The 24,886-nt window shown below is 51.1% G+C and overlaps 14 protein-coding genes across 14 annotated transcripts; 8 read left to right on the forward strand and 6 right to left on the reverse strand.

Moving 5' to 3' along the window:
- Positions 1 to 343: 343 nt before the first annotated feature.
- Positions 344 to 541, reverse strand: COCCADRAFT_91544 (uncharacterized protein; the record flags this gene model as incomplete). Its single annotated transcript, XM_007712351.1, has 1 exon — positions 344 to 541. A coding segment is annotated over one exon (198 nt), but the record flags the coding sequence as incomplete, so codon positions are not given.
- Positions 542 to 750: 209 nt separating this feature from the next.
- COCCADRAFT_91531 (uncharacterized protein) lies at positions 751 to 948 on the forward strand (the record flags this gene model as incomplete). The annotated part of the gene is made up of 1 exon (XM_007712352.1): positions 751 to 948. One exon carries the CDS (start codon positions 751 to 753, stop codon positions 946 to 948), a length of 198 nt encoding a protein of 65 aa, XP_007710542.1.
- A 191-nt stretch (positions 949 to 1,139) lies between these two features.
- Positions 1,140 to 2,443, forward strand: COCCADRAFT_91505 (uncharacterized protein; the record flags this gene model as incomplete). Its single annotated transcript, XM_007712353.1, has 3 exons — positions 1,140 to 1,730; positions 1,789 to 2,185; positions 2,241 to 2,443. 3 exons carry the CDS (start codon positions 1,140 to 1,142, stop codon positions 2,441 to 2,443), a joined length of 1,191 nt encoding a protein of 396 aa, XP_007710543.1.
- An 831-nt stretch (positions 2,444 to 3,274) lies between these two features.
- Positions 3,275 to 4,112, reverse strand: COCCADRAFT_91532 (uncharacterized protein; the record flags this gene model as incomplete). Its single annotated transcript, XM_007712354.1, has 4 exons — positions 3,275 to 3,324; positions 3,390 to 3,650; positions 3,713 to 3,902; positions 3,987 to 4,112. 4 exons carry the CDS (start codon positions 4,110 to 4,112, stop codon positions 3,275 to 3,277), a joined length of 627 nt encoding a protein of 208 aa, XP_007710544.1.
- Positions 4,113 to 4,719: 607 nt separating this feature from the next.
- On the forward strand, positions 4,720 to 6,836 carry COCCADRAFT_91580 (uncharacterized protein; the record flags this gene model as incomplete). Its single annotated transcript, XM_007712355.1, has 3 exons — positions 4,720 to 5,014; positions 5,065 to 5,569; positions 5,642 to 6,836. The coding sequence occupies 3 exons, from the start codon at positions 4,720 to 4,722 to the stop codon at positions 6,834 to 6,836; spliced, it is 1,995 nt and encodes a 664-aa protein (XP_007710545.1).
- A 1,004-nt stretch (positions 6,837 to 7,840) lies between these two features.
- COCCADRAFT_91439 (uncharacterized protein) lies at positions 7,841 to 8,152 on the forward strand (the record flags this gene model as incomplete). The annotated part of the gene is made up of 1 exon (XM_007712356.1): positions 7,841 to 8,152. One exon carries the CDS (start codon positions 7,841 to 7,843, stop codon positions 8,150 to 8,152), a length of 312 nt encoding a protein of 103 aa, XP_007710546.1.
- An 821-nt stretch (positions 8,153 to 8,973) lies between these two features.
- Positions 8,974 to 10,398, reverse strand: COCCADRAFT_3589 (uncharacterized protein; the record flags this gene model as incomplete). The annotated part of the gene is made up of 2 exons (XM_007712308.1): positions 8,974 to 10,149; positions 10,219 to 10,398. The coding sequence occupies 2 exons, from the start codon at positions 10,396 to 10,398 to the stop codon at positions 8,974 to 8,976; spliced, it is 1,356 nt and encodes a 451-aa protein (XP_007710498.1).
- Positions 10,399 to 11,319: 921 nt separating this feature from the next.
- COCCADRAFT_91479 (uncharacterized protein) lies at positions 11,320 to 12,156 on the forward strand (the record flags this gene model as incomplete). Its single annotated transcript, XM_007712357.1, has 1 exon — positions 11,320 to 12,156. One exon carries the CDS (start codon positions 11,320 to 11,322, stop codon positions 12,154 to 12,156), a length of 837 nt encoding a protein of 278 aa, XP_007710547.1.
- Positions 12,157 to 12,668: 512 nt separating this feature from the next.
- On the reverse strand, positions 12,669 to 14,642 carry COCCADRAFT_91511 (uncharacterized protein; the record flags this gene model as incomplete). The annotated part of the gene is made up of 2 exons (XM_007712358.1): positions 12,669 to 14,403; positions 14,452 to 14,642. The coding sequence occupies 2 exons, from the start codon at positions 14,640 to 14,642 to the stop codon at positions 12,669 to 12,671; spliced, it is 1,926 nt and encodes a 641-aa protein (XP_007710548.1).
- Positions 14,643 to 15,608: 966 nt separating this feature from the next.
- Positions 15,609 to 16,814, forward strand: COCCADRAFT_3592 (uncharacterized protein; the record flags this gene model as incomplete). Its single annotated transcript, XM_007712309.1, has 2 exons — positions 15,609 to 16,037; positions 16,086 to 16,814. 2 exons carry the CDS (start codon positions 15,609 to 15,611, stop codon positions 16,812 to 16,814), a joined length of 1,158 nt encoding a protein of 385 aa, XP_007710499.1.
- Positions 16,815 to 17,747: 933 nt separating this feature from the next.
- On the forward strand, positions 17,748 to 18,362 carry COCCADRAFT_3593 (uncharacterized protein; the record flags this gene model as incomplete). Its single annotated transcript, XM_007712310.1, has 3 exons — positions 17,748 to 17,907; positions 17,960 to 18,052; positions 18,106 to 18,362. 3 exons carry the CDS (start codon positions 17,748 to 17,750, stop codon positions 18,360 to 18,362), a joined length of 510 nt encoding a protein of 169 aa, XP_007710500.1.
- Positions 18,363 to 18,932: 570 nt separating this feature from the next.
- On the reverse strand, positions 18,933 to 19,641 carry COCCADRAFT_35301 (uncharacterized protein; the record flags this gene model as incomplete). Its single annotated transcript, XM_007712359.1, has 2 exons — positions 18,933 to 19,090; positions 19,161 to 19,641. The coding sequence occupies 2 exons, from the start codon at positions 19,639 to 19,641 to the stop codon at positions 18,933 to 18,935; spliced, it is 639 nt and encodes a 212-aa protein (XP_007710549.1).
- Positions 19,642 to 20,895: 1,254 nt separating this feature from the next.
- Positions 20,896 to 21,674, reverse strand: COCCADRAFT_91504 (uncharacterized protein; the record flags this gene model as incomplete). Its single annotated transcript, XM_007712360.1, has 2 exons — positions 20,896 to 21,503; positions 21,569 to 21,674. 2 exons carry the CDS (start codon positions 21,672 to 21,674, stop codon positions 20,896 to 20,898), a joined length of 714 nt encoding a protein of 237 aa, XP_007710550.1.
- A 1,081-nt stretch (positions 21,675 to 22,755) lies between these two features.
- COCCADRAFT_35303 (uncharacterized protein) lies at positions 22,756 to 24,469 on the forward strand (the record flags this gene model as incomplete). The annotated part of the gene is made up of 3 exons (XM_007712361.1): positions 22,756 to 22,892; positions 22,943 to 23,113; positions 23,164 to 24,469. 3 exons carry the CDS (start codon positions 22,756 to 22,758, stop codon positions 24,467 to 24,469), a joined length of 1,614 nt encoding a protein of 537 aa, XP_007710551.1.
- Positions 24,470 to 24,886: the final 417 nt, after the last annotated feature.

Below are 24,886 nucleotides of genomic sequence, written 5' to 3' on the forward strand. Positions count from 1 at the left end.
CGTCACCGGGGAGCTGGAAGTGTACTATGTGGAAGGGCCGACATGTATGAAGCGATTTGTTTCCGGGTAGGCGGTCCCGCAGATGAGACTAGTGCACGACTACAGATAGATGTACATCAAGGAGGTTATTGTTCATGTACTGTCACTGCCTGTGGTAGGCGGCGTGGCTAATTCCACTTTTGAAAACGACTACTACTACTACAGGGAGAATCCGGGGCTGAACTTGTATATTTAGCGAGTGTTACAACAATACCAAATCAAATCATCTCAGTCTGGCTCGGATGCTACAAGATGAAGATGTGTATGCTTGGGTGCAAGAGGTGGTGGTGGTGGTATTGCGGCATTATTCCTGTTTGTAGTATGCCATCCCGCCGTTGGGTACTAACTGTAGTGGCGTGGTCAAGCTTCTGGGTAGCCGGGTAGTAAGCTCAACGACATGGGGTGCGGCAAGGCCTGGGGCCCCAACAATTCCCCACAAGATTAACCCAGCTCTCCCCATGTTCCGCTTCCTGTCAAGATGCACGCGTCTAAGTTTTTCCGCGACTGTCCACCAATGGTGACTTTTGCCGGTGCCTTTTGTGCTTGCTGATCCTTGTCATGAGAGATTATACAGAAGCGGTTGTTGGAGCTATGACGCCCGCGGCTTGCAGCACAGCAATCGACCTACACACGACGCGCCCTTGGGGATACCGCGCAAACATGCTGCAATTGAGGACAAACACCGTCGTCAAGAGGCGATTTCTGGGCTCAATGAGACTGGGCAGCGTCGTGTCAAGAAATTGCAACGCTGTGCAACCTCATCTCGTCATAGGTGGTCGGGTTCCTGGAGGCCTGCCACGGACATTTTTCCTGCGGGGAAACGCACGTTCGCTAATAGCACTACCAGTAAGTATCCTTGAGCAGTGGCCCGCCCTAACCCAGTACAATCCCGTTGGTGCTTTTGCCTAGAGGCCGGGGAAGTGAGTGAGCGGGAGAGAATCCTAATTTCAAGCTCGTGACCGCCCAAATCGCGCCAGTAGTAGTCGACCCCGTTACTACTATATAAACATGTACACGCCTCCGTCCTGGAGATTGTCTCCGTCCCCACACCACATCACATCAACTCCACTTCTCAACTCGCTCGAGTTTGACTAGTCACGATGCGGTTCTTGTCGACTCTTCCCCTCTTTGCTGCAACTGCCCTTGCGCAGTACAGCACCGCACCCTCGGCCAACTCGTCTTGGACTTCGGGCCCTGACAAGGATGGCAAGTACGAGATCTCGTCCGAGGGCATTCGCGCTCTCTTCATTCCCTATGGCGCCTCCATTACCAACTTGTTCATCCCGGGCAAGAACGGTGAAGAGCTTGACATTGTCCTCGGCTTCGACAATGCCACCGCCTACGAGGGCCCCGTCCACCCCCATCTTGGCGGTGTACCCGGCCGTTACGCCAACCGCATCAAGAACTCGACCTTCACCATTGACGGCCAGGACTACCACATTACGCCAAACGAGAACAATGGCGCAGACACCCTGCACGGTGGAAAGGATGGATGGGACTGGCGCAACTTTACTGTTGTCGCCCATACCAAGGACTCTATTACTTTTTCCATTGTCGATCCCGATGGCAAGGAGGGCTTCCCCGGTGAGGTCATCAGCTACGTTACCTACACCGTGACCCCACACACTTGGCGCTTCAAGATTGTCGCCATTGCTACCACCAAGAAGACCCCCATTATGCTGACCTCTCACGTAAGTTGAATTTATTAAATCTTGTTTTCGAATGACTGCTAACAAAAGATAAACATAGACCTACTGGAACTTGGACGGTTTCGCCAACCCTGAGGATTCGACCATTTTCAACCACACTTTCCATATCCCTTACTCTGGCCAGCGTGTTGGTGTTGACAACATCCTCATTCCCGACGGCACCATTCTGCCCAACGAGAAGTACTCTGTCAACGACTTCTGGTCTGCTCCCAAGCAGATTGGCGCCAACCAAACCGCTCCCGAGCTTCTCGGTAACTGCGGTTTCAACTGCACCGGTTACGACAACTGCTACCTCGTCAACCGCAGCCCCGCCGAGGCTCTCGACTGGCGCAATTCTGGCCCCGTTGCTTCGTTGGCTAGCGAGTGGTCCGGCATCAAGCTCGACATCTACTCCGACCAACCCGCTTTCCAGATGTACAGCTGCCCCGGTCAAGATGGTAAGTCCACGTATCCTTCTCCATCATATTTCTTTGCATACTAACAAGACTTCAGGTACTCTTCCCATCAAGTCTACCCAAGGCGCCGAGGGCGGCAGCCGTTTTGTCCCCAAGTACGGCTGCGTCGTCATGGAAGTCCAGGACTGGATCGATGCCATCAACCAGCCCGAGTGGCAGCGCGAGAAGTACCAAATCTTTGGTCCCGATAGCGCTCCTTATACTCTTGAGGCTGCCTATGTCTTCTCTACTACCAAGTAAAAAGTTGTAAAAGCTTTTTTTTTCTTTTGGACCTAGGGAATGATTTACCATGAATGTTAATGTAATGAGACATGTGCAGCATGTGTCCTAATTTTAATACAAAGTTTAAGTGGGCTTTTGCATTGAGTTTTTTGTTTACTTTTAGTGCTGTGGTTGACATGTTTTGATTGCGAATGATGTGTGACGTCTGTCCAAGTTGAGGCGAACGCGTGCTATGTACTAGTGTATTTACCAGCATGCAAACTCACGTCTACTACTGTTGTTTCTGCAATGACCAATCCCTACTCGCACACAGATGCTCAAGGCAAATTCCATGTAGTAACTAACCAACCAACCAACCCTTTTCATACCCCGAAATCTATTCCCTCATTTGCATTACTTTCCCAACCAATTCGATATCGACATGTGCTAGTAGGGATCGCATTCATATCGCTCGCTCGCATACCCATCCACACCCAAAAACTTAACAGTCCATCCATGGTACATGCCTCCAACTCGCCACAGCTTCCCCCCCCCCCCCCCCATTTATTACCCTTGCACCATCCACGTGCCATCGCATTGCTTCCACCCGCTTTCTACATTGTGTGCGATGAGGTGCGGTATGCGCATGGCTTTACCAAGAGTAGTGTGTAGATAAAGAAAAAGGGCCGGTCAGATTACATCGCATGGAATGTTTGCGTGGTGCAGCTGGGATGTTGGGTGGTCGGTGGGTAGGTTGGGATTGGTGGCAGTGAGTGCATGGGAGTAAAGGGTGAAGGGAGTTGATGGGCGTGAAGAAGTTGGAGGCAAAGAGCGCGACTTTCGTGTATGGGCGTTATGATAGCTTGTTGACTACCCGGTCTTGACATTACGTTGTTTGCTTTCTTTCGTATCTCGCACCACTGTGATTTGGTTAGTTTTTTTCGGTCCATAAAATTTCTAGCGGTCGATCAAGGATGAAACTTACATCCGCTCTTAATCCAATGATTCATATACTTTCGTAATCGATACAAAAGCGCTGCTTCATCCACGACTGGCATTCCCTTCTCAGCTAGTCTACGGTTAGCTTCTTCCACAACATCTTGACGCACGTCCTGGGGGATTTGCGTCCAGTAACACAAGTTCTTGGTGGGTATCTTGTCGATATGCGCGAGCACCGCCTCACGGAGAAGCTGGCGCGGGAATCTTGTCTCGGTGGTCGCCTCCCAGCTGTGGCAGTGTTCTATATCTAGACAAGAGTTAGGATAAGCGTTGGGGGGAGCTGTGTTGTAGGGCTGTGGCTGAGCTTACCTCGCTTCTTTACTCGGAGTTCGGGTAGGCATTTGGATATCCGCCATTCGATTGCTTCATCGTCGAGTGGTGGAAGTCCTTCTTCGTGAATTGCAGACCTTATTCTGCCCATCATTTCTTCTTTTTGGGGCGGACTGATGTCGCTCAGTTTGGCGCCTGCATGGTCTTGGCAGACTGCTAGGGAGACGCGCTGGAGGCTGGTTAGTCTTGAACCTCGACGGCACGTGATGCATGGAGCCATGGCAAGGCGTCCCAGGTCAGAGGATATGCATACCAGGAATATGGGCCATTGCTTATCCGAGAGACCCAACAGTTTTCTGACCTGATCCCACTGCATCCGCCGTGGAATGGGAGTCGCTGTGCGGGCCTTCGCCGCCCACAGTACTGCTGTAATCCGCATGCTGGCCTAGGGAGACACGTGCGGGGATATCGAGGGTAAGCAGCTCGCAACATGGCGCGCTATGCAGTCAATTGAGCTGCAGAGGCTGGTGCTCGAATCGAGGCTGGATAACAATTTGCAGGCGCTGCTCGTTTCATTTGATCAGACTTCACATCCTGGTTGGACCTATTTCTAGGCCACACGCTAATACTACCCGGGCGGCAAAAACGCCAGGCAAACCACACTGATCCCCACTCTTAATACTTCACAGCCCGTGGCAGCCTGCACAGCTGCAGCATGTGCAACTTTTTTGATGCCAATCAATACTAGTAATTGCAAGCTTTGCCGCGCTGCCAAGTAAACGCTGCAATCCTCCCGCTAATCTTCCGCATACTGGTGCTTGAGTACGTGGCGTAGTGCAAAATGCGGGTCTCGCCTTGCGCGACGTTACGGAATGGGGCCAGAATAGCATGCAAGACTGGACGCCTTAGACATGTATACCTTGAGTAATTTTTGTCTTGCGAGGTACTTGTAGTGGATACTTTCCTCCTGTACTTCTTGTTCCTCCTCCCCTGCCATCTTTTGGAGCTTCACGTCGTCGACCTTGCCTAGTTACACTGGCAAAAAAATGGCTTACGAACCAGTTGGCCGTACCGACGGCTCGCGGATATCAATCAGTGACGACCTTGACACGAGAATGCAGTACGACTCCGGCTCATATATTAACAACCCTTCAGCGACGGGTTCAGTGCACCGTGGACTAGGAGATCGCGCCAAAGATGTCAAAGGTGCAACATGGTCTAGTGAATCAATATCAGAGCAGTGGCCTTTGCAGTCGCAGAAACTGGCACAGATTACGCCGTCGCGTGGAACCGCCATGTTTTTTGACCTTATTCTAGCGTCCACGCCTATCATGTTTATTGGTAGGTTCTACGTTGTTTGGTTTCTTCGATTACACGTTGATTTGGCATAGCTCTTGCCCTCATAGCTGCCAGGCTGGACGGGACAGAGACCTCGGACTATGGATCCAATCTGAAAGAGACATTACTCATATCGCCCACCATCTTTCCCCTTCTCTTCGCAGCCTTGATGGGAAGGTTCTTTCGCTATTTTGGTCTCTGGCTGGCGCAACGAGGGACAACCCTCGGTCGTCTTGAGCAGCTGATCGGCTGTCAATCCGTTTTCTCTGCACTTGAGCGACAAATCTCTCTCCGTTCGTGGTCCATTATCGGAATAGCATCAATTCTAATCTGGCTTCTCTCACCAGTCGGAGGTCAATCAGCACTGCGTCTGCTCGACCAAGAAAGCGGCGAAATCTATTCTACTCTTCAAATTCGCTATTTGAGCCCGATGTCAGTAATGAAAAGCATATTAACTGGCGCTAGCTCCGTCAATAGCGGTCGGAGTGGCTTCACCGCCATTTGCCTTGCAGCTCTACTCAGTAGTTCCAAGGTTAAGAACACGCCCGTGGACTTGTGGTAAGTAGTTTTGGTAACTGAATATGTTACATACCACTCTATATCCGAATAGACTAACAAGAAATTCTCTAGGGGAAACGTTAAACTTCCTCTATACCGGCATATTGAGAACAGCACCTCGGATGAATGGAAAACCATCTGGAACCCGACCGGCAACAACATCACATACGCTTCTCTTATAGGCATTCCGGTTGTCGGTCTACCTACGGATGGAGTCAGCACTTTTAATATCAAAGCCCGTCAATGGGATATAACCTGTTCGAGCAACAAAGGCACCAACGACAATCAGACAGACTTCGTGAACCAATACACATGGCAACTTTCTTATACCGATCCTAAGACGCCAGTGTGCCAAAACCAAACACGATGCAACACCTCAAAGTGCAGCGGTTATCCTTGTCCCATCCGTAGCCTATCGCTAGCCAACGAAGATCCCTATTTCTTCTCAGTAGCCGCGTGCAATCTGACATTTGAGAATTTCGAGGCGCAAGTACAATGCACCGGGCGGGCATGTGCTGTACAGAAAATGAGGAAAATTCCATTACTGGACGATGATTACCCAATAGGCTTCGATACAACCATGCGCAATCAATTCGCCGTCATTCAACTCTCCCAAATGACTTCGCTGGATAACTATAACATGGCAAGCAGAGTAGCTCGAGGCTCCACCAACATGGAAAGATGGATGAGAGACCCTTCGCAATTCATTGGCGTACTGTACAACAACGTGAACCTGTATGAGCTGTCGCCACAGCTCTTTGGAGATCGACTGACAATCGGATACAACACTTACTGGCAGTCGACATACGGAACCCCCTCTCTGGCCGGCAATTTACCCGATTCTGTAGTAGAAACGGGAATGCTCAGAGGCGCAACGCCTGCCTCTGACGCGGAATTTGTGGTGTCGGAAGCATCCACAGTCACAAAGACAAAGCCAATGTACAAGACAAATTGGAAGTGGTTCACAGCGCTCATGGTATGCTCGTGTATCCTATTAGTGGCGGCGTACACTGGCCTTGTCCTCAAATACATCACCATCGCCCCAGACATCATTGGCTACGCCTCTTCTCTAACAATTCTGAATCCATATGTTCCGACACCAACAGGAGGAACTACGCTCCACGGCCTGCAACGCGCAGCCCTGCTACGTGACTTGCCGGTGCGTATAGGCGACGTTAGTCCCAACGAGCCCGTCGGCGTCATTGCACTTGCCAAAGCCGACACAGAGCAAGTAGCAAGCCTAGACAGGCAACGGTCATACATATGAATTCAGAAAAAGAGAAAGGTCTCTGTGAGACCAGCGCCGCTGCAAACTCATGCCGCCCTGTAAGCGCTAAGGCAACAACGGAGCAAGAAACCTGACGGCCACAAAGTATGATGCGCAAACCACAACCGACGTAAAGGAAAACACCTCCCCTTCTCGAACGACACTTGTTGTATCATGTTTGAACCGCATGGCATACAAACTCGCTTGTACAGAGTACATACGTAATAAATGGGCGGGCTGCGATTGTTATGCCTCACAAAATGAACCGAAACACGGGTCGGCGGGTACACACTACACATGACAAGTCAGGACACCCCCGTCCTCCCTTAATGTCCGAGTACCCCCCATTTTTTGAAACCGAACAGCCCTGTACACACACACACACACACACACACACACATACATACATACAAAAACGTCTACACCGGGCTTACTACAACTTTTCCTTACTACTGGTACAGGTGTTTTAGACGGCATAGTTCGGTTAAAAAAAAAGTAATGAGGCGTTTGGTGTGTCGACTCCACTACATGTTGGGTTTCAGCGTGCCTGAGGCGTGCGCACCCCCTTTGTGCTAAACGCCCGTGCCTTACCTTTTTTCGTCGCTTCTGTGACATGTTGGCTGGTAAAGCCGAAATGGTGCCTACCTTTACACATTTCTGTTTGCAGAAGGTGAGAGAGAGAGGGTGGCGGCTGCGGTCGTCAGCGGGATGAGGGGGGAGATGATGACGAGTACGTACATATAAGTATGTGTAGAGAATCTCATGTCTTGACTTTTTTTTTTTGAAATATCATCATCAAGAGTGTGCGGGTCTTCACTTGTTTATTTCGTACTTCTTCCTTCCTTCCTTATTTCGACTTCGTTATCGTAGCGCTAGTCGCACATTTTTGTTTCTACGACTCAATACTACGTTTACTGTCAATTACAAATACGCTTGTTTTTTTACTAGACGAATACCTTCCTTACGGCCTTACAAAGGAATTCGACAAAAAAAAGACTCTGAAAATGAAGTTCACAAACGCTGTCGTTGCCTTCAACGTCGCCGCGCTGACCAACGCGCTGGCCATCTCCCCACGTCAGAACAACTTGCAAACCTTCACGGGCGCTATCGGCGGTGCAGCGGCTACTCCCGTCCTGAACTCCGGGAATGCCAACCGTCCATTTAGCGTCGGAGGCGATACATTTGTGAATGCCGCGGCTGCACTACAGCGATCTTGCGACCAGCAGTTCAACGCTTGTGCCAACTTGGCGAATGGTGGTGATGCAACTGTTTCAGTAGCACAGTGCACGACACAGAAGAGTAAGTTGGGAGCGTAGAGCGGAATTGAGGTGATGATTTTTATACTAATGGTTTGTAGATCAATGTTCGGCACAGGCTACTGCGGGCGCAGCTCAGGCACAGGGCGCGGCTCAAGCTGGAGCCCAGAACAACAATGCTCAAAACAACAATGCCCAGAACAACAATGCTCAGAACAACAATGCCCAGAACAATAATGCTCAGAACGCTGCTGCTGGTAATGCTGCCACTGGCAACGCTGCCACTGGTAACGCTGCTACAGGTAACGCTGCTACAGGTAATGCTGCCACTGGTAATGCTGCTACAGGTGAAGCTGCTCAAGGTCAAGGCCAAGGTCAAGGCCAAGGTCGAGGTCAAGGCCGGGGTCAAGGCCAAGCCCAAGCTGGAGCTGGAGCTGGAGCAGCGAACGGCGCTCAGAACAACAACGCTGCCCAGAACAACAACGCTGCTCAAAACAACGCGGCTTGCAATGGAGCCCAAGCTGGAGCCGCTGCTGGTGCTGATGCTGGTGCTGGAGCTGCGAACGGTGCCCAGAACGGTGCTGAAGGCCGGGGTCAGGGCCAGCAGGCTCAGGCTCAGGACCGGAAGACCCGCAGGGCTTAGAAGAGTAACAGGACTGAGAAGATGGACAAAGTCGACACCTCTCGTGAGCAAGAACTCTGCTTTGAAAGCAACTGTACAACAAGATGCAGTGCTGGTCACGCTGCCATCCGATGATGGAGACGGGGAAAAGGCCCGGTGCCTCAATAGACAAAATATCACATATGCAATCTGTAGACTGCATGTGAAGCAATTTACGATGTTCCAATCACGATCAGTAATCTTGACACCTCATCTCTCTCTACCGTGATGCTGTGTTTGCGTGAATCTCCTTCTCTTGCTCCGCTGTATCCGTCCCTGTGCTTTGTTTCTTCGGTATGTTCTTCAAACACGGCGCGTAGAATAGATGGCCAGTCCAAGCGCCTCTGACTGTTCCGACAAAGACGATGCACCAGAGAATGATTACAGATATTGAGAAAATCGTCCCTAGGACCCGGAAGAACATGCTCGGAATGATGTGACCAAGTTCAATGGTGCTGAGTGCGAAAACTCCCAGAGGAAATGTGAAACCCCACCATCCCATGGAGAATGGGATCGGACGAGACTTGTATATGGATGCCAGAGCAAAACACAACCACGTCAGTCCAAAAGACCACATGATGAGTGCTGTGAATATGCCAATGACGAAAAAGACGTCCCCTGCAATCGGTATATCGGAGAAGGATCCAGTCTGCGGAAAGATACGACGACATGCAGATCCAAGGCGTACAACAGCATAACCACCCAGCCCCAACGGACCAAGCGGCAAGAAAGACGACACGATAATCTCGCGAGGCGGCAGTTTATGCAACGCCAAACGAGTATAATACATGACAATAACCGTCAGAGACAGCGGCACAGACATACCCCACATAATATACGAAGCCAGTATCGTCCCAAGCACATGCTCGGGATTAATCAAGTGCTCTGCGACTCTCGCGCCCGCCCCAGACGCAACCACCGACGCGGAGATAGGCAGCAGCTGAGCCGCAGTAATCTTATCCAGCGCCTGTCTCCTCGACGCCGAAATCAGCAGCACCGTCAGCGAAATCGTAACCGCGACCGCGACCGCGGCATCCAGCATCCAGCACACCCACGCAAACGTGACTGCCCAGGACCCCCAGTACGGGATGCACAGCGAGCACCACGCTGAAATGAGCGTGGAAAAGCCCATGGGGACCGTGCCGAGGAAGAGCGAGTTGGCGCTGTCGGCGATCATGACGGGCCAGATCTCTGGGTAGGCGACGTATCGGAAGATGGAGATGAGTAAGGCGCAGGCGAAGAGGAGGGTGTTGAGGCCGAAGAAGAAGACGGAGAGCCAGTAGAGCCAGGGTGCTTGGAAGGGGATGGAGATGAAGAGGAGGGAGACTACGCCTGTGCCGGTTGTGACGGAGAACCAGGAGGGAGAGAAGTTGCGGACGATGCGACGCCAGCCGACCTAGTTGTTGCGAAAGAAAAAAAAGACATGTTAGTTTAAGAACTGGAGATGGTGGTGGGTGTATTTTACATCGTATTTCGATGGATATTCATCTTCTTCTTCTGGTATAACATCATCATTGGAGCCAGACGGCGCATTCGTTGCTCGAGAATTCCTCGATTTGGAGCGCTGCACGGCTATGCCTTGGGACGTCGGCGGGCATAGCGCTGGATTATTCGTTCCTACGCGATCCAACTCGTATTCATCCATTCTTATTTAATCCTCCGCCAAATAAAAATTCCCTCCTCTTTCAATTCTAACAGCCGTGCAAAAAAATTCGCGCTTCCCAGTTCATATTCTTTTTAAAAACTTTTGAAGCGAGGGAATAGAGAGAGAGAGAGAGAGAGATTTCTTTAATGTATGACGAAAGTTCCGGTTGGGGAGGGGAGGAGGGGGCACGTGCGGAGCCGTTTCCACCCGGGGCAGCGAGCGAGTGAGAGAGAGAAGAATCTCACAAATGATGGTCGATTCGAGATCCAATCACGTGGCGAGCACGGACCGATTGGTTTCACAAGATTGGACTTACTTCTCGGATTTCCCATCAGGACAAGGCGACATTTTCCCCTTCTTCCGATCTTTCCCTTCCCCTCCCCCCTACGTAACTCTTTACTTGCGCCTCTTTGCACTAGGGCCATTATCACATTACCAAACGATTTGGGGGAGAGAGAGAAAATAGGGAAAAAGGTGTCCCGGCCCTGGCTTTCGTCCCTTTCTTGCCACCGTAGCCCTGTTTGTTCCTTCCTTCTTACTTTACTATCTTGGGAGCCGCATGTTTTTTGGGGTGTTCGGGTTGGTTTGTTGCTTCATACTACATCAACCTTCATTTGGGCTGTTTGCTGTTCCATTCCCTCTCTCTTTTTTTAGGCCTTTTGTTTGGTTTTGCCCACCCGCCGGTAAATAAGGTCCCAACAAAGGTCGTTGTCCCTTTGCTTGCGCCGGCCTTACTTTTTTGCCCAACTTATCTGTGGGAACCGCCGCGCCCGCGTGCCCCCAGGACCCTGAAGGGTTGATTGTTCAAATCGGGGGATGGGAAGCGGCCTAGTCGGAGAGAGACCAGATTATCAGTCCATCTGATTGTTCTTTTTTTCCCCACGCGCAACGCGCGCGCACGCGCGGAAAAAAGAGACAGCAATGCCCGGGTTTTTGGATCTGCCGCTGGAGCTTCGCAACCATGTTTACGAGATGCTGCTTGGGGAAGAGCTAGAGCCTTGTTTCCGCGGGGTAATGGTCGTGTCTGAACACTACGTGCGCAACGACTTGCCGCTTCGATGTTACCGGGGGCTCTTGCGCGTGTGCCGGCAGACGTATCGCGAGTTCAAGCAAGCAATACAGCATCAGGTTGCGTCGAAGCGGCTGAGATACGAATTGGATATTACGTTTTCACATGGCCGCCCTTACTTTTCTCTGACGTGGATACACTTCGCCGCCCTCTCGCCCACGATTAACCAGTTGTGCATTAATGTCGACTTGCGCACGCGCGAGCCGCTGCGAGACGGGCCCCGAGAGTCGTTTGTGCCCCACGAACATGAGCTGGCCCATTTGCTCGAACACTCGCCCACCTGTTTTGCAAAGCAACTCTTCGACTACATTGCTATTTTCCTAAAGACGCTTGCCAATCTACTCTTCCAGGGAGACCCCCACTTCAGCGTCCTCTACACTGAATCCATGACGCTGAACCTGCGCACTCCGACCAAAGTCGTCGCCCTCGGAGGCAGTGGCCACAATCCCATTGCGCTGTCGCGCCGCCTCCGTGTCGATCAGACCGAAGCTCGCAAGCTCCACGATACCATGCGCGACACGCTGCGTGCGACATCGAAGCATTTCCAGGCCTTCAACGCAAACGAGTGTGACCGTCTTTTCCCCCTCATACAGATTGGTTGTTTGCGTTTTGCTACTGAAGGTGAAGTCTGGGGCGAAGGCCACAATCTAGTCCTCGCACATGACGATTTCCAGTGGTTAAGGTACTAGGAGTCCCTTTTTTTTACGTTGTGCGTTGAATGATATGAATTATGATTTGGATAATTGACAGTATATATATCTATAGATGGGAGGAGTTTTCTTTGTGCGTGAAAATGCGGGGTGTGTTCCTCTTTATTTTGAATGGCGTAGAGGAATTTTATACAGATTGTGTGTTTTCTTCTTCTTTTTCTTTCCTACGTACATGGGCGTTTTCACTGCTGTTGGGTGGTATATCCTGCCTTTACAGTACACAGAGTCGTCTTTTTCACATCTCAAGCTCCCAGCTTGGACAATAAAGGCAATGTCTTGACTTTCAATTTTCCACCATGGCGTTTTGACTACAAATTTTCCATTCTCGAAAAGTAAAAGCGAATAGATATCTTGGTGACTTTGTCCCCATGTCCTCTTTTTGAACGAATTTACACAAACTCCTCTAGATAATGTAAATAACAGTTCCTAATTAACCAAGAAATAGCCCTGAACGCCAGAAAATGCTACGCATATACCAGCATTCCAAATCCTTAATCGCTAAACCCCTCAAACTCATCTCCTTCATCCTGTGCCTCCTTCTCTGCCACCCTTTTTCTCACCTGGGCAATCATGCCCTTCAGCCTCTCATCCTCCTTGCGCTCCTCCTCCGTCATAGCAGCCACACGCTCATGCTCGCGCTTCGCCGTCTTCTTCTCCCTCCTCAACTCCTTGAGCGCCTTCAAATCCTTTTGGTGCGTCCAAGCTGCCGCCTTCTTATCTTCCGGAACATATTTCTTCTTCTTGCCCTCAGCCTTGGTCGCTTCGTATTCGGCCTGCTCGGTCTGGCGTTGCTGTTCACGGGCTTTGTCTTTGTATGCGTAAGTGGCAAAATCAATGGTGACGCCGAGGCTGCGGTCGCCGTCCCATTTTTTGAGCTCGGGCATGCTGGGGAGCTTGAGGAGGCCCCATGAGTGGCCTTGTTCGGTCCAGTCGAGGTCGGGGATGCGGAATATGGAGCTGGCCGTGTGTTTACTGTATGCGCGGACCCAGGAGACGAAACCGCGTTGGGCTTTGTCGAATAGTGCTCGGTCGGATTTAACTACTTTTCTTATCTTGTTGCTGATTGCATGTGCTTCTTCTTCTGAGATTTCGATTTTTGGGGTGGTCAGAGGTGATATTGGTGTTTGTCGGACTCGGAGAAACTCGACGTAATCTTCTTCGCGGCCTGGGTTGAGAAAGGTTACAGCCAACCCCTTCCGGCCAGCTCGACCGGCACGACCGCATCGATGGATGAAGGTCTTGGGGTCACTTGGTGCGTCAAGTTGCAGGACTAGATCGACTGAAGGTATGTCGAGACCTCGAGCTGCAACATCGGTAGTTAAGAGAATGCTTGGTGTCATGCTATCAACAAACTTGTTGAAGTTTCTACGGCGAACCTTGTCGGGATGCTTGCCATGCATAGGAACAATGGTATACCCCTTGAGGACCTCTGGTAGGATGTGCTGGAAATAATCGACGGAATAACATGTCGCCAAGTACATGATCGACTTTTGAGGCTGTGGCTGCAAGGACGCCAGTAGTTTCTTGATGGCTGGAAGTTTGTGGGACGCGGGCATGACAAGGTATGACATTTGCAAACTCGCAGGTGTCCTCTTGTCCTCTATCGCGCCAGCCTCGCCTGCCGCACTGTTGGCGGCTCGGGCCTTGACCTTGACGGCGATACGGACTGGATTTCGGAGGCCGACGCGAATGAGCTGGTCGACTGCCTCACTGACACTTGCGCTGAAGAGGCCAGTTCGGCGCTGCTTGGGTAGACGAGAAAGAATCTTCTGTAAGTCATCTTTGAAGCCAAGATCCAGAAGTCGATCGGCTTCATCAAGTACAAGAGCATCAAAAGACGACTGTGAGCAGTGAACGTGCGGTGAGGAGAGGAGTTCGAGAAGGCGACCAGGGGTACCGATGAGAACGTTGGTTGATGACTTCAAGAATCTGCTGAGATCTTGTGCTGGCGTAACTGAGCCACCCAGGAGCAGCTGAGGAACAACTCTCAGGGTTCCTGGTGGAAAAGTTGGCTTTGGTGGAGCGTCAGCATCTTCCATGTCGGTATCTTCATCTTCCGGGTCCAACAGGGCTGCCGAGGGGGCGTGAAATCTAAGAAGGGAAGCTAGAACTGTGTAAATTTGTGTTGCGAGTTCTCTGGTTGGCGATATGATTATGGCGCCCACGTGATGCTTCTTTATGGGCGCATCCAGTCGCAGCAACCGCTCGACAATAGGTATAAGAAAACTAGATGTGTGTTAGCATATGTGTATTATGAAGATGTATGGGCATTACGCTAGGGTTTTTCCACTTCCGGTGACGGCCTCGACTACGACATCCGAGTTCTTCATGAACATGGGAATGGCCGCGTGTTGCACCGGCGTGGTTTTCACAAAGCCCATAGAATCGACCGCCTCAAGAATCCATTCCGATAGGGCTGGGGTAAGAGCGCCAAAAGAGCGATCCATCTTCGCCTGAGGCGCCATGGCGGAGTTTATGTTTGCAAAAAGGGCTTTTGGTGTGGTTGGCAGAGTCGCCATGATGGTTCAAAAAAAGTTATGATTCGCGCACGGACCATACAAGGCTCGCTGGCGGCAATCATAATAAGGTTGAGCCCAGCCAGGCGTGATCGGGGAACATCATTCAATCAGTCGCTACGTAGCAAGGCCGGAGAAAGTTTAACTTGTATTCCTGTAATTAGTCGTCGCATCAATTAATCTATGCTTGTTGGGGAAAAAATATTGATATTTTCAAGACGTCAACATGACACTGTTAAAAGAGAGAACCGTGCGCAAGAGATAGTTATGCCACAACACCATGTAAGATTTTGGAAATAGTTGTATAGGATGTAGTATAAGAGATCGCGTATGTTCTGTCGCATGTAGTTGAGGACAAGCATCTTTTATTCTACGAGATTCCGGGATTGTTCATGTGCGATTGTCCGAATGCCATCGCCAAGACGGCTCCACGCCACGCTGATGTCTGGCACATGCGCGAACCAGTTTCTACGTTGGTAGCCCTGCAGACCAAATTTGCCAATTTCATGCCGCAAGGTTGCTGCTTCGCCGTCGCTGCTGCCGTTGGTCCCTCGCATCCCCTGTTCACCCGCCCCAAGCACGTAATTAAGACGACCGTCGTTGTCGCCGACAAAAATTGTGGCCTCTCCCGTCGCCTTGGGCCATGGGGGCTGCCCGGACGAATCCACGGCGGGCTGTGAGTGTGATGTGATAGCCAAATCTGACATCAATGGCGAGACCGGCGTACTAAAGGCCACCCTCCCGCATGACAGCTGTGACACGCATACTCAGCCTCGTCCCCTCTGCCCGGAATCTTCAGGCCCGCGTTCCTTGCTTGTCCACCTCGCTTTGCTCTGTTCCACGGCCCGCTCCACCCTCTCCGGCGTCATCCGCACTCCTGCTTTTCCTTATTTTCCTGTCTGCTGGCGTGTCGCCATGGAATCGTCGCGCCAGTATCAAGTCCCCCACACGCCGCGCGTGATATCGCCCTCGCCTACGCCCTCGGAGGCTGGCAGTACAAGAGATGGCTACTTTGGGCCTGTAACGCGCTCAGCAACACGCAAACAACGGGTTACGTCACCACCGCCAATCGATGAAGACTCGTCTGGCTCCGACCCCGACCAGAGGGCGCGAACTCGAAGCCGGAGTCCGGCGGTTGCAAAAATCGCAGGAAGGCGGCGAATGAGCGCCCTGGCGAGCCGACGACAGATGAATGGAGTCGGCCAGAAGGAACTCTCATTGCCTGGCGACACAGCAAATGGTCATTTATCGCCGGCAGCAGCCAACAAAAACTACTGGCGAGAGATGAGCCGAAGCCCGAGTCCTCTGGGCCTTATTCCTATCCATCAGAAATGGCGATCATTTGTGAGTTTCACATGCCATTTTTTTCCAGACCCCTCCTAACATCCATAGATTCATCGACATGAGATACCCCGCAAGATTCTTCACGTTTCCATCGGCTTCCTGACTATCTTCCTATACTGTACCGGAACGCAAACGTCGCAAATCCACAATGTGCTTCTTACATTGCTGGTTCCTATTGCCCTCACTGACGTCATCCGCCACCGCTACTGGCAAGTAAACCGCCTCTACATCCGCTTCCTGGGCGCGTTGATGCGCGAATCCGAAGTAGATGGATACAACGGTGTCATTTCATACCTTCTCGGCGCATGGATTGTGATGCGTTTCTGTCCTAAGGACATTGCGGTGATGAGCATCTTGCTCCTGAGCTGGTGCGACACTGCAGCTTCGACTTTTGGCAGACTATGGGGCCATCTGACGCCGAAGGTGAGGAAGGGCAAGAGTCTTGCGGGATCCATCGCAGCATGTGTGACTGGTGTCATTACAGCCGCGGTGTGGTGGGGTTGGCTCGGTCCCACGTTCTCAGAGTACAACCATGGCGAGCACGCGTTCGCATTTCAGGGCGCCCTCACATTGCCCCTGCAAGCACGAGAACAACTCAACCTATCTGTAAGCCAGGCTTCGGTTACAGGCCACGTGGCTTTGGGTGTCATGTCCCTGGCAGCTGGCATCATTGCCAGTACCAGTGAAGCCATAGACGTTTTTGGGTGGGACGACAACCTCACCATCCCTGTGCTCTGCGGCGCTGGTCTCTGGGGGTTTGTCAAGATGTTTGGATGAAGCCGGCTTGTATGATGCGACGACACACGTTTCTTCTTCTCTGCTCTTGTAATATCACCCTGCGTTACTTTGGATGGAATCGATACCCTAGACACACAGCCCTCTGGTAATGGCATGGATGCAATGGTTTGGACGGCGTTGAGGAATGTACTGTATGTAGGAAATGGACAGAGGTAATATGAAACCAATGCATGGACATGGGCAAAGACATGTATGATGCAGCCACTGAGCTGCTTTTGTGCAATGGCGCTATGGGAGGCTTATCGAGTTTCAAGCCGAGGTCCAAGAAATGTCGTGTCGACTGAATATCGAGTGCCCAATATAGCGCATCTTCACGCCCCCGAGAACAAACAGCGATGATGAGCCCGTTTGACATGCATCGCAGACGCAAAAGGGGAAGCCTGGATACCGTAAAGGAGCCTTGCCATGGGCGATTCGGCTTGGCGCATGCCGCCACATGCAACGCGGCGATTGGGGGTCAGTCGGTCATGTCAACAGCCTTTATTCTTTATAGGCCTGCCACCGCCAGGTTGGCCGGTCCAAGAGTCTGACGGGCAGAGAAACAGATGAGTTGCCATGGCGGTCGCTGACAAGGCATATTACTGATTGCTCAGACTGATTGTCCACGCCAAATGCCCTTCTGCTCACCTGTCGGCAATCTGACTTCTGCCTCTAGTATTGCCCCGCCATCGTAGTCGGGTACCCACCACAACGCATCTCCACACCACACCCTGCGCCCAAACGCGCCTCTGGACCCTCTCCCAAGCTCCATCTGCTGGCGACTGCCGCTCTTGGCTTGGTTCCTACTGCACGTCATCTGCGCCGTTTCTGACCCTCTCCCAACTCGACCTTTTTCGTTTGCGCCCGCTGTCCTTTGGTCCTACTCTGCTTCGCCTTTGCACCCCACACGCCTGTACACAACCACCCTTCACCATGGCTTCGTCTTCGGCAGCAGCAGGCCTGTTGTCTCGCCAGCTCAAGCAGATGCAAAATGACAAGAGCATATCGGGCATCAGCTGCGGATTAGTCGACAACAACGTGTTTGAGTGGGAGGTGATGCTCATGATTGACGACGACACAAAGTTTTACGGAGGTGCGACCACTACTACGCCTTCAACGCGACCACATGCTTACACGCCACACAGGAGGTTTCTTCCGCGCCCGTCTCACCTTTCCCACCGAATATCCCCTGTTGCCACCTAAGATGCGCTTCGAGACCCCCATCTTCCACCCCAACAGTGAGTTCCCCATACATCTTCTCCTCTACTTCCTTAACTAACACACGCTACAGTCTACCCGAACGGCGACGTCTGTATTTCGATCCTGCACCCCCCAGAAGAAGATAAGTACGGCTACGAATCCGCCGCCGAGCGCTGGTCACCCGTCCAAACTCCCGAAACCATTCTTCTTTCTGTCATATCCATGCTCTCCAGTCCCAACGACGAGTCGCCTGCAAACGTTGAGGCTGCCAGCCTGTGGCGAGACAACACACCCGAGTTTAAGAAGCGCGTAAGAAAGTGTGTGAGGGATAGCTTGGAGTTTGAATGAAACGCAGCGGTGCAACTTGGGCTAGGCAAAACGTGATCATGACAAACAAGCATAAGCGCGGTGGATGTATCTTTGATTAGGGCGAATTTACTGGTTCATGGCGTGCTCGGCGTCATACATGAATATTCTTTTGAGAGTTTGGTGGATGCATCGTATGTCGAGAATCAACATGGTACCTGTATACCAAGATTTTGTGCATGTTTACTTTGCAACATAAGTGATGATATGTTTGAAAAAAAAAACATGTCAACTAGATTCTTTGGAGACGAGTTGGTTGTGAAGACCAGGTCAAAAAAGCATCACGTCACTTTCTGCAAAACACAGTACTAATCAAAAACCCAGAAAAATATATAATATGTGTATATCCCGTAATTCCCATATCCCTAAAACCCTTATTACCATCTCCCCTTTCGTATACATACCCTATTTCTCATCCCAAAGTAAATCCTCCAAAGTTAACAAAAGAAGAAGTAGAAAAAAATTAGTGTACAAGCCCCCCCCCACGCGACCGCCATATCATCTTTACCCCACGCTTTTTCAACCCCGACAGGAAGAAAAGGTCGCCCATATCTAGATGACGCCGAGCCCAAGCAGCAAAAGCGCCGTGCAAATCAACCCATCACCACCGAGGTTGCCCAGGCCGCCAAGCGGCAAAATGCAGCATTGGGCTGAGAGACCGTTTTGGGCGCATTGGGCGTTGAAGGCGTCGGGAGTGGCGACGGCACCGGCTGTGGTCATGTTAGTATCGTGTACTATTTGTATTTTGAGGGGTTTCGGGTGTGGGGAGATGGAACTTACCACTAGCACAGTTGGATACACCGAGTAAACCGGTTTGGCAGCAGAGGGGAGATGAGGAACCGCAGATGCCGCCTTGGCCGTGACCGTGACCGTGTTGACCGCCGTGTTGACCGCCGTGTTGGCCTTGTCCTCCTTGCTGTCCGCCTTGCTGGCCTCCTGGCTGACCATATGAATCTTCTTCGCCGCCTTGCTGGCCCCCTGGCTGACCATATGAATCTTCTTCGCCGCCCTGCTGGCCTCCTTCTTGCTGGCCACCACCTTGTTGGCCTCCTTGCTGGCCATAATATAAACCTCCTTCTCCTTGCTGGCCACCTTGGCCTCCTTCGCCGCCGCCCTCGCCTCCGCCCTCGCCTCCGCCCTCGCCGCCGCCTTCACCTCCTCCGATGCCGCCGAGGAGACCGCCGCCGAGTTGGGGTTGAGGCAGGGCGATTGCGGTACTGAGGGCGAGGAGGGAGGTTAGGGTGATGAGTGTGAAACGCATTTTTGGATGTGGTAATTAGTTTGATTGGTTGGAAGCGAATAGATGAATTGAAGAGTTTAACGAAAGTGTTTTGTAGAATGGGAAAGATAGTCTGGTAGTAGTTGGTTGATGTGTTGATGATGAGATATTTCCACTGGTAATCAAGAGTGTTCTTATACAATCTTTCTTCTCGACACCTACACCCGCATCTTTCCTCTATCCTTTCCTTCTTATCCAGCTCCGTTCACTTGAATCCTCCGACTTACCCCCCCCTCTATCCACTCATAGTGTTCTTCTCTTTATTTTTCCACCTCAGAATATGCACGATTTTTTACTTTCCATGTTCCAGGCATACATGCTAAGCAAACGCCCCCACACCCATGCGAAGATCATACACAACCTTAAATCCCACAAGAATTCTCCGTGTGGCTCGGCTTAAGGGGCCGGTGTATGTGCAAGAAAAGAGGGATCGATTGCAAGGGTTTACTCGCTTCTTACGACGATGGATGTTGTTGTTCGCGGGGTAGATATTTGCTTTTTTCTTCGGAAATGACAGGATGGCGCCGTCTTTCTCTTGCCTGATTGGGAAAGTAGGATGGAGGAGGCTGGGTGCTGCGGCTGCTAAGCTCAAATTTTTGTGGGTACGTGGGAAAAGTAAAGATATCGGTTGCTATATGTGGAAATTAGATACGATCGAGTGGGTTGCGGTTGTGGGGGATCGACACGCAAGCACATGGGTGAAAGGTCAAAGAAAGCGGGTTGTTAGATTTATCGGTGTGTACAGGATGGGAATTTTCGGACTAAGAATAGAATTAAGATGTGCATCGCATGGGGGCTTTCGAAGAGCCTAGTGTGATTGGAGAGGCGAGAAGAAGCAACCCATAACGGAGAATTCTACGAATCTGAGTGGCACCGAGTGGCTTTGCAAGCGTCCGAGTGGCATTGCTTGGTAAGCTCGCAGTGATTGACATTGAACTAAGGAGACAAAGAGATTGACAAGGGGAGCGCAAAGTCAGGATGTTGTCTTTTTCGTCTACGTAAGTACGTTACAGAAAGTCTTAAACCCAAGCACACACGCTCACACCTACAACTCCCCCTCCAACGCAACCTCTCTTTCCTCCGCACAAACCCTACACCAAAAATGCGCCTTTGTTGTCTTGATCCAAGCACAGACAAAAAGTAGAAGAAGAATTCGTAAAAGCAGTCTAGTGCTTACACACGGGGCCTGCCAAGTGATATAACACTATGCTATAGTCATGACGCCACCAGTGCTAATTATACAATCACCAACACCGCAAGGAAAGCCGCAGCCCATCCAAAAGACGATGTCTGAAGCATGACTCCATAGTTCTTCTCCTCGTCGTCCTTGTTGTCGTCGTTGAGAAAGTCGAAGGTAACGTTCCTAGCAGGCCTCTTTGGCCTCCTGGTCCTGCGCGACCTGGCCTCGACAGTCTTGCTGGGAATAGTAAACCAATCCAGCAGTCCCCCAGACGTGCTTAGGGTTTTTGTTGCGCTGAGCACCTTGCGGGCGACCGTGTGTGTCTTTGACCACGACCCTGAGAGCATGTCTGCGACATCCTTGGGTTGGCCGTCCGTTGTGTTGAGAAGAACTTGGGTGGAGCCTTGCATCAAGGGAAGCTTCTCCACAGATAGCTTGGCGACAGAAGGTGCTTGGGCGGCGGGCTTGTTTGGATCCACAAGCTCAAACACCATCTTGCCGTCCACCATGGTTTTTAGAGACGATGAGATAAGGCCCGGTTGCATAATGCACATGGACGAGGGTGAGTCGCACTTGGTGCCGTTTTTAGATATGACGAGCGTGTAAGTGCCGGGCATCTTCTCTTCGGTGCCGATTCTGACAGCTACGCCATTGTCTGGGGTGGCTGTAAGGCGAAAATGTTAGCACAATGTTTTCTTCCATTCAAACAAAGGAAAGATGCCGACTTACCCTCTGCTACAATGCCATCCTTGATGCTGAGAGCTGCAGCGTTAAATTCCACCGCAAGATCTCCCACAGTCGCAGCCTGTGCGTACTTTTGAAGGCCAGCCAACATAATCGTAAAGTAAAAGGCGTGCATTTTAGCGAAAAAATGTCCGAAGAAAAGATTGGTGTAGTAGGCTAAGAAAGTATGACCGCACAGCAGCTGAATGAATTGAACTGTGAAGAGGATGAGGGATTAAAAAAAGCATGGCAGCAACTTCAATAAATATACCTCGTCTTCATCGTCGTCAAACAGTATAGCCATGATTCGACTAATAATACCAGCGTTTTTCTTCAAGTCAGTACCGCATAGACTGAACTTGCCTGGTGTTGATGAAACAGCATCATAGGCATCACATGACAAAGTGGCCAGATAGACCTTCTCCAGGCCCCTTCCTAGTCACCTACACAGAATAGATTGGCCCTGCATCCATTCACACGCAGCTGCGGCTGTTGATCCCCACGCAAGCCGTTGATTCAAAACAGAGCAAAGCTGTGGGGTAAGAATAAGCAGCAATGCCAATGCCATTAACACTGTAAGCATATAGCCCAAGTTCCGACTAGTAGTATACTAAATACAGCAAAACAACCATCTAGGTATACTAGTTTGAAACTAACGATCTGGTTAAGGCATGTTTGTAACGCGCACAGACGGGTTTGGGGGTTCCAAAATAGAGTGCCGAGACCAAGGCCAAGAACAGCGCACAGGCTTGTTATAGAACGACGAAACCCCGTGACACCTGTAGGTGCTAAGTTCTCTTTGCGACAGAACGACCTTCATGCTTTGCACGTGTTTTCGTCTGGCTAGTTGCTAGTCGCTGCGTGTCACAGTATCGCCGCTTAAAGCCAGCAGAGGCCGTGCGCGACTAATGCTAGACAACTAACGTTAATGCTAAGGTAAGCAGGTGTATACACGCACATCGAGCCAAGTCGTTCTCGAATGCTGTCATGAGTCTGTCATCGTTTGGCATTTTGCAAGTGCCTGGTGGAGAAGCGATGCTGGTCAGACAGGAGCTTGTGAGTGATGCTAAGAGATTTCAGATGTTTCTGGTGTTTATGCTGTTGGCTTGGTACCTCTTTCGTCGAAACTATGGCATTCACTTGGCATCTTGCATCGTCTGATGCTCTTTTGCTCCCAGTATGCATCGTTCAGAATGTATAAAGATGAGGTGTTGCACACGAGTTGGAAATCATCGCATCATCAGCATTCGATCCCACCATCACTTTCATTCCATCGGTCTCGCAGGTTGAAGATCATTCATTTCTTTCTTCAATTCAACACTCCAAGCCGGTCTTTCTTTCCCCAACACTTTCATCTCCATCTCTTTCAGCTCTAACCAGTCCTTTCCTCAAACCATTCAACATGCATCCTTCTACCATTGCAGCCATTCTGGCATTCACTGCTGGCATGACTGTGAATGCCGTGCCTGTTGTTCGCCCGGAAGGCACTCCTGAGCCTCCAGCTGATAGGCTCCGAACAACCGTTGGGCATACTCAAGCTCGGCCTCAGCTGTAAGTCTTCCTACTAAAAACCGTACCAGACGTTGTACTAACAGCATCAGGAGCGAACTTGCCGAAGACGAATTTACTATCCCTTCAATTGGGAAGAGAGACCATCCGATCAGGCCTTTGCCTGCCTGTAATGATAGTTCCGAACCATCCATTGGAATACTCTGCATGAGCTCAGACCTTGAGGAACTGATCAATCGCCCCTCCAACGGCATTGGCCGTCCCAGTGTTCTCGGCCCACAAGTTACCAAAAGAGACCCTCAGCGTTTTGCTGATGTGGATGATGGCCGCGTCGATCTCGGCATCCTGGTCCCTCCAACTCTCGAAGAATTGCTAGAGAGGAAGAAACAAGCCGGTTTTAGTAAGGAGAAGAGGCAATCAGGACGTCCAATCCGCCTTGTTGAGCCTTCAGGCGAAAGTACAGTGACCCCCGAGGAGCTCGAACAAATAGTGAACAATTACAAACAATTCCGCAAAGAATTCGGCGGCGTTGGCGCAAAGGAAAAGCGCAAAGCTCAGGTCATCGATGCCGGCTTTGGATTCGATGCCGGAGTCACTATTGATCCTTCTGCGCTTACTGGTAGACTCAAGCAGTTGATTCCTGGTCAGAAGGAGAAGAGAGACAATGGAAGATTCATAAATAAGGAGCCTGGCCGCCTTGGGTGGGATCCCATTCCCACCATTGGTGACGAGGTCCTTCGGGGGGCCCAGAATCAGAAGAGAGACCTTTCACGAGTCGTCGACAATGTAGTCGGCCGCATTGCGCCTGTCGTTCCTGGCGGCGTCAAGCAATTCATCCCTGGTCACAAGGAGAAGCGTGATCCTCAGGTTATCGACGCTGGGTTTGGTTTTGACGCTGGAGTTACCATCGACCCTTCTACTATCGCCGATAAAGTCAAGCAGTTCATCCCCGGCCAGAAGGAGAGGCGCGATCCTCAAGTCATCGACGCTGGCTTCGGATTCGACGCCGGTATCACCATCGATCCCTCCACCATCACCGATAAACTCACGCAATTCATCCCCGGCCAAAAGGAAAAGCGCGACGACATGGGCGCTGACTTTGGCTTCGGCGCCACCCCCGATTCCCTTGTTCTACCCGTGCGGAGGCCAAGTCAGAAAGTCACGCGCGACGCCCAGATCGACGCTGGCGTTGGCTTCAACGCTGGTATCACTATCGATCCTATTGCGCTGCCTGGTCACATCAAGAAACTCCTTCCGATCCAGAGGACTAAGCGCGATCCTCAGGGCCGCGGAAAGGGACATGTTTTTGGTAAAATCGCAGAGGGAGTCGCGGGGGGTATTGGCGCTATTGCTGATGGGCTTACTATTCACCAGGCGCTTCAGGGCAAGCCGGCTTAGATAGTTGGTTTGGGGGCAAGGCGGGACTTAGGAGGGAGGTAGAAAGCGAGGTTACGATTTGCATGGGTGCTAGGCGCATCTTCTTTATGATGAAATGTCTTTCGTTTTATGAGGTTTTTTGTAGCGATAGATGTGCGAGCAATTACATTCGTTTGATGGTATGACAATGTGTTTTTGATGCTTGAGTGATGATGGAGTAAGATGTGATATGGCATGTAGCTAAACTCGCAGTTTCCTGTCTTAGCAATATACTACACTTTGAAAAATATAACACAAACACTACAAATACACATACCTACTTCCACATCTCCTCTATCAACCAACCCACCCACCCACTATTGTAGTATCCAAGGCACACAAGGCAACCAACCCCAAGCTCCCCGCACCCAACCGTTCCCACAACAGCCACCCGGAAAC

The sequence above is a fragment of the Bipolaris zeicola genome (assembly GCF_000523435.1).
Source record: "Bipolaris zeicola 26-R-13 unplaced genomic scaffold scaffold_42, whole genome shotgun sequence".
Taxonomy (NCBI): Eukaryota; Fungi; Ascomycota; class Dothideomycetes; order Pleosporales; family Pleosporaceae; genus Bipolaris; species Bipolaris zeicola.